Source organism: Diachasma alloeum, unplaced genomic scaffold (assembly GCF_001412515.2).
Source record: "Diachasma alloeum isolate Michigan unplaced genomic scaffold, Dall2.0 Dall_scaffold_00339, whole genome shotgun sequence".
NCBI lineage: Eukaryota > Metazoa > Arthropoda > Insecta > Hymenoptera > Braconidae > Diachasma > Diachasma alloeum.
The window spans coordinates 1,106,288-1,112,616 of NW_021680478.1; the positions used below are offsets into that span (position 1 = coordinate 1,106,288).

Here is a 6,329-nt window from a genome sequence, read left to right on the forward strand (position 1 = left end):
CAGTCGTTATCGAAATATTCAACAAAATGTGAAAAATTATTCTGCGATTGAACTCACAGGACGTGGAGGTGGACACCCCTTGGGTCTGTAATAAGGAGTGGACTGTTTCTCCTGCACTTTCGTGCAAACAGGGCTCACTTCCATCCTCTCGAGATAGTAAAATCAGTTAAAAATGGGTGAAAATTGTATTTATCAAAAGAGTACATTCAATTGACGAAACACGCGGATGGAGCACGAATCATGATGAAATTAGCTGCAATTGATGTTTTTGTTAAACATTGTCATTCGTTTTAACTTCAAATCGTCCACCCTGCGGTGTAATAGAACATTGAATAATTGTTTTTTTGAAGAATGAGAAGAATTTCATCTCAACATTCTCGATTCATTCATCCCTCAAATTAGTATGATTTAATAATTCAATTATCTCATAAACCATTGATTTGGGGGGAAAATGTCAGTAGATATTTTTCATGGGAAATTTTCTCATTTACAAAAAAGGTCTTCTGATCTTTCCTTGTAAGACCACTCGATATGGAGATATTCAACGAAATGTAAAGTAATTCTGCAATAATTCCCTTAAATTTCACAACAGCTCACAATCTCTCAAATAGTCATCTTTAAATATTTATTCAAATGCTCGGTAATAACTGTAACAATAATAGTAATTGGCACAAACAATTCTACAATAGTACATGTGACTGAAAAAATACATATTTCTGTTTCAGGAGAACTACTCATGTTTTGTTTGTGTCTTGTTCGTTATTAAATTTTGTATACAAATGTCTACATCAGTGTACCGTATGCATTATTCAATGAAAAGTGAACAGGCATTTATATTCATCATGTATACAATTTTTTACACCACAAATTTTCTCAGTTTGATCTAGAGTCCCAATGAAAAATAATATTTAAAAAATGCTAAATTCACTGAGATGAAGGGGATTAGGAAGAAGAGGGCGTTCTCATTAAAATCGTATTACAAATAATTTTACCATCTGCTTGTATTCATTCATCGCCTCGTCATTTCACTCTCAACTCAGTTATTATGACCTTAAGTATTATGTTGTATTTATAATTGTTCCACTGGTCTGGGGGGGGGGAGGTGATTCAACACCAAGAGAAGAAGGGACTTTTGTTCTGGAAGCGCTGGGTGAATGTATCGGAAAACGAGAATAATTTTGGCGTTCCATTGCCTTTCGCTCTGGGGGTGAAAACAGATTAAAATTATGTAAAGGATTTTTCCATTTTCAATTTACAAAATTATGTTAATTAAGGGGAGACTACTGTGAGTTCTAAAAGTCGCGGGCTATTGAAGTGAGATTTTTCATACATTGAAGATCGATTATATATGTCTAAAAACGAATAACTCAGTAGCGAAGTGGTAAAACGGTACAAGGCAATTTTGACTATTGACCAGTTTTCAATAAATATCTCGGAATCTAAGGGAGATAGGAAAATTTGTGTTATAATCTTTTTTGTAGAGCCGATTGAGAGCTACAACAAATGTAATTACGAAAATTTCGCTATCTCCCTTGGATTCGAAAATATTCCTCAAAAACTCAACTGGGAGATGAGTCGACTTAAACCGTTTAAATTTTTATACTAAACGAAATAAAATTAGTTGTGTAGGATTTAAAAAAAAAACTAATTGGTAATTGTTATTGTACACTTTTTTTAAAATTAACAATAAAACTCTGTAGCTCAAAAATTGGAAGCCCTGGATAATTTTTAACTTTTTAAGCATCTGCGGGACAAACGAACAATAAGTATTCAATTTTTTTGCACTAATTATTCGTTTTTAGACATACATAATCGATCTTCGATGCATGAGAAATCTCACTCCAATAGCCCGCGACATTTAAAACTCACAGTAGTCTCCCCCTAATGATTATGAGCACTTACTTTTCTACTATTACAGCAGGCATTTGTACCAACTGCACTGGACTCTTGGCGTCTTTGAGTGCCTGCTGTAGATTCAATATTTGACCCCTCATTACACTCATTTGTCTGTCGAAGTGATGTCTGTCGAAGCCTTTGTCTTGCTGCAATAATAATTATGAGAAACATGAGCTGATGGTAAATGTTCTGTTCTTCTTGTGGTATTTTTTCACGAAATTATTTGCTTTCAAAATAATTGCAGTATGTAACTTTTACGTAACTCGTTGATTTATCACATCTTTTTCATTGTTAATTATCATTGTGATGAAGGTATTTAGGAAAAGCTGTCAGAGGAAATTTTTTGTAGAGAATTTTAGAGAGAGAGAGAGAGATAACGTTCGAAAGATAATCCCCCCGGGCCTTTAGCAAAAAGTGGATGGAATCGAATTAATTAAACAGAATAAATTGAATACCTTGAACAGTTGATACAAATCGTCACAAAGGTCTTGTACAAAATTCTGATCGGACAGTTGTGGCAGCACAAGTTCCCTAGTGGCTTCACTGAACGGTAGTTTAGCCTGGCTGAGCCATGCCCAGTGATAAGGATAGGCTCTCCACGAGTCAGGATGTTTGAATGGAAAAGCAAGGCCATTATCAATAGCAGCAATGTGGACCTCAGCCTCCTCGGCCGATGCTTTAGCAGCGGCTGGATCGTACTTGATCAGCCAGTTGTCGTTCCCCCTGTCGGTATTCCTGATGATGTAATCGAGAACGACGAGCCTCTCGAACTGCAGCTGAAAGCTCCTGGCGAGTCTCGTGGGCAGAGGATCGTTCTCCCACCTTCTGAGCCAGTAGTCAGCGTCCTTGTAGCCGTCCATGAACAGCTGGAATGATCCGATTTTGGGCGGTAATCCCAGTCTTTTGAATTGCGAACCCACAGCTGGGAATTGGTCCATTATCACCTGCTTCATCCTCGCTTTTTGCCTGTCTATGCGGGGGTAATTGAACGTTTTACTGACCAACTTGACCACTCGGGTATTCGGGACTATGCCAAGACCCAATTTACGGTCGACTAGACTCGCACCAGCTTCACTCAGATAACCTTGGTTTGGAATTAGACAGCTACGACCGAAACAACAGGGACAGCATAATTTATGCATCCACTTTGTCCATTTTGGATTTAATCTGCCATATGGCTCCTCGTCTTTGGGCTTGAAGACTGATATTATTTTCTGGGGGGTGAGAAATTAATGATTAGTTTTTGCTTCCCAATGGGAGCATTGTAATCGGGCAAATTCCAGTTTTGAATTTTTTGTGCTATATCGACCCATTATGATCCAAAAAGTCCCAAAATGCAATTTTTAGACCGTGTCTGTACGTATGTGTGTCGTTTTTCTTCAATTGTTCGCTAATGAATGGGTGGAATTGAATCTTTTTTTCAAATGTAGGTATTGTTGAGCCCTATCGATCACCACCAATTAAAATTTAATTCATCGATTAGATTTTTCAATTTTGGATTTTTTTGGAAAATCGGTTCTCCCACGATAACTTGAAAAAAAATGTTCTGAATTGATTGAATGATTACTTGAAAAATTCTTTTGGATGTCCCTTTGACCGAGTTCGAAGATGAAGGCGACAGCAATAATCGTTATTTTTATTTATTCGAAAATTTCCAAAAATTTTGTATTTTTTGAAAATCAGAATTCCGGGGATATCATTGAATATCATGCTTCAAATGAATTCAATTATAGCTTCAAATGTTTGTTTTAATGGCATAAGTGGAAGTTTAAAGATGATTACGATACCTATATTGATTGATTTGATTTTTATGATTGTTGAAAATTTTGAATTTTTCGTGAATTTCCCCGGAAGTGAGTTTTCTGATGATTTCTTCAAATGTGATTTTTCATATTCATTCAAGTACGTGTAAATAAAATTTTTCTATTAACATTTCATCGGAGGGCTGAGGGGAGAGACAGAACTGTAAAAATGACAATAGGTTGTGTAGAAGAAAATGGATAATAAGAATAATGATGTTGGTAACATTCAACTAAGTTAAAAATCTGAGAAAATTACGTAAAAGGAAATCTTATTCAATTTTATAAACTGAAATGAACAATGAATTATACATGACAGAAGGAAATGATGTGCAAAATAACCATTCGGACGCATATTGCTAATTTATTAGCAAAAATAACTATAATATATACAATACAAGAGCAATTTCCCACTGTTTTTTTATTCATTTGAGCTTTTGGAAATATGTCTCTGAGTTTGGGGCAGATGTGGATATTGCTTTTGGGAGAAAAGAATGAGAGCTGCATGAGAAGTTGAGCGCTATGAATGAAGCTCTATCGGAAAAAAAACGTTGCATGCTTTTTTCACAAGGGATTTATGGAAAATTTCCACTGAGATGACGAAATTCACATCAATGCTTACACCAGCATTATTCTTGACGAAATAACTGCCACTGGAGCCCTGATATATCCTTTCTGGGTAGATGCCATTGTCGATGGCGCACTCGGCTTGCCAGACCAACTCCGAAAACTGTGGATCATCTGAAATTAAATAACATCATTCAGGATATTCAATTTTTTTCATAGTTTGGTACAGACCACACTATAGATTCAACCATTTTCAATCATCAAATTTGTCGATTAAATTGTGCGGTGAAAATTATCAAAAAATCACGAATATTTAGTGTCATTAAAATTACAATTTGCACAGAATTATTATTATTTTTTAAACATTCGTTGTTTAAAAATAAATTATTGAAATTGTTCAACTTTTCGGAAACCTTATTTTTTAAAGCATGAAACCGATTTCTGGTAAAATTCTGAATTTTAATGAATTTGTTACGATTCCGAACGAATGATTTTTATGGTGAAAAATTGATTGTTTATAAATTATTTATAGAAAACGCCGTTGATCTTCAAAAATACCAATTTTCTGTGCTAAACATGCACAGAGTGCGCCGCAATGAAAAATTTTTGTCGCAAAAGTAGATTTAGTAGTTAAAAAAAAATTGCATTCTCTGTACACGCAAGAAATGTCATTTCTAGCACTACTCCTTCGTTACTCGATACTCCCATACGTATTTTGCGCCCGAAAAATCTTTGTTTTATGCGAAACAAGGGATAGTAGTTTTTCGTTTCGGCTGTCTAATAATCACAGACAACAAATGAACCCTTAAATGAAACAATAATAATATGATAGCAATCTTGTAACTTAGGGATAAAATAGTTGATAAATTTTCCTCTGTATGAGATATTTTCATCCCGAAAAGGCACCGCCTGGTGTGAATTATCCGCTTCTTGAGCCAAATATTTCGTTGCTGTCGAAAGCAGAACAATTATTCATGTTTGAGACTTTCAAATTCGAACCAAACAAATTCTTTTTTGGCAATTTTCAACTAGCGATTTTGTTGGCCCAAACAAGACTTGTTCGAGAACGTATTTGTTTTATATTTTGTTTGTTTTGTTTTGTATTTTTCTCTGTGTTGTTTTATTAGGTGTCGAAATCCCCCCCATTTACCTGGAAATCTATTAAAGGTAACATCAAGCTCGAGCCGACCGAGGAGAGGCTGACTCTCCCGGTCAATCCCAGGAGAATCAATGATTGGAGTCGTCTCGTTACTACAATTAGGTGCAAATTCGATATCCGGCACAGCGAGTTCCGTCAAATCGTTGATATTCGACTGTACAAATAAAGCTGGATTCTTAACAACAGATGACTGATTAACTTGGCTCGATGTCGATAAATCCACTAGGGCATCAGTCTCCACCAGGGCCACCTGGTTCCTGGTGTTATTCAGACTTTGACTGTGATATTCACGATAAGGCACGTGCAACTGGCGTTGTTCTGAGTCACTCATCACAGTAATTAAATTTTTGTAATAATCAAGTCGCAGTTGAGGTCGCAGTTCACCCGTTCATTGTTGTCACTCTCTTCGATGGATTCTCGTAGGAGCAATTGTATTTGCACTTTGTTTATTCGTTATTTAGGTAAAATACTCGACATCGGGGGGACTACTGCATTCGCGAAATGAAGATTCATATGGAATTGGACAAGGTTATGAGACTGATAGGGCAAAATTGATCGTATTCTTGTGTCAAACTGCGTTCAACGGCTCGAGATACTTGTTTTCAAGTACACACATCATTCTGTGGACTTATCGGGGATGCTGCGAGTCCCACGGAGGTGGGGGCTACGTTTTTTTAAATGTTTTTCAGTCACTTTAGGTGGTCGACACTTATGGGAGCTCACAGGTGACAGATTTTTGACATCACTGGGCCATCAGCTGCGACTGTGCGGGGAGGGGGAAATTGCGAGCTGGGAAGGGTGAAATCTTCTTTACCATTATGCATATGAAACACCTAATTGAATGAAGGAATTTAGAGGAGTTAACAAGTCTAATTAAAAACGAAATGCACGAAATTGAGACAAATTAA

At 36.4% G+C, this 6,329-nt stretch overlaps 1 protein-coding gene across 1 annotated transcript; it reads right to left on the bottom strand.

The window, feature by feature from the left end:
• Positions 1-603: 603 nt before the first annotated feature.
• On the bottom strand, positions 604-6,163 carry LOC107040594 (phosphatidylinositol 4-kinase type 2-alpha). Its single transcript, XM_015260733.2, has 5 exons — positions 5,413-6,163; positions 4,318-4,436; positions 2,352-3,110; positions 1,903-2,042; positions 604-1,201 (listed from the first exon to the last, which is right to left on the bottom strand). Exons 1-5 carry the CDS (start codon positions 5,750-5,752, stop codon positions 1,108-1,110), a joined length of 1,452 nt encoding a protein of 483 aa, XP_015116219.1. The 5' UTR covers positions 5,753-6,163; the 3' UTR covers positions 604-1,107.
• Between the last annotated feature and the right edge of the window lie 166 nt (positions 6,164-6,329).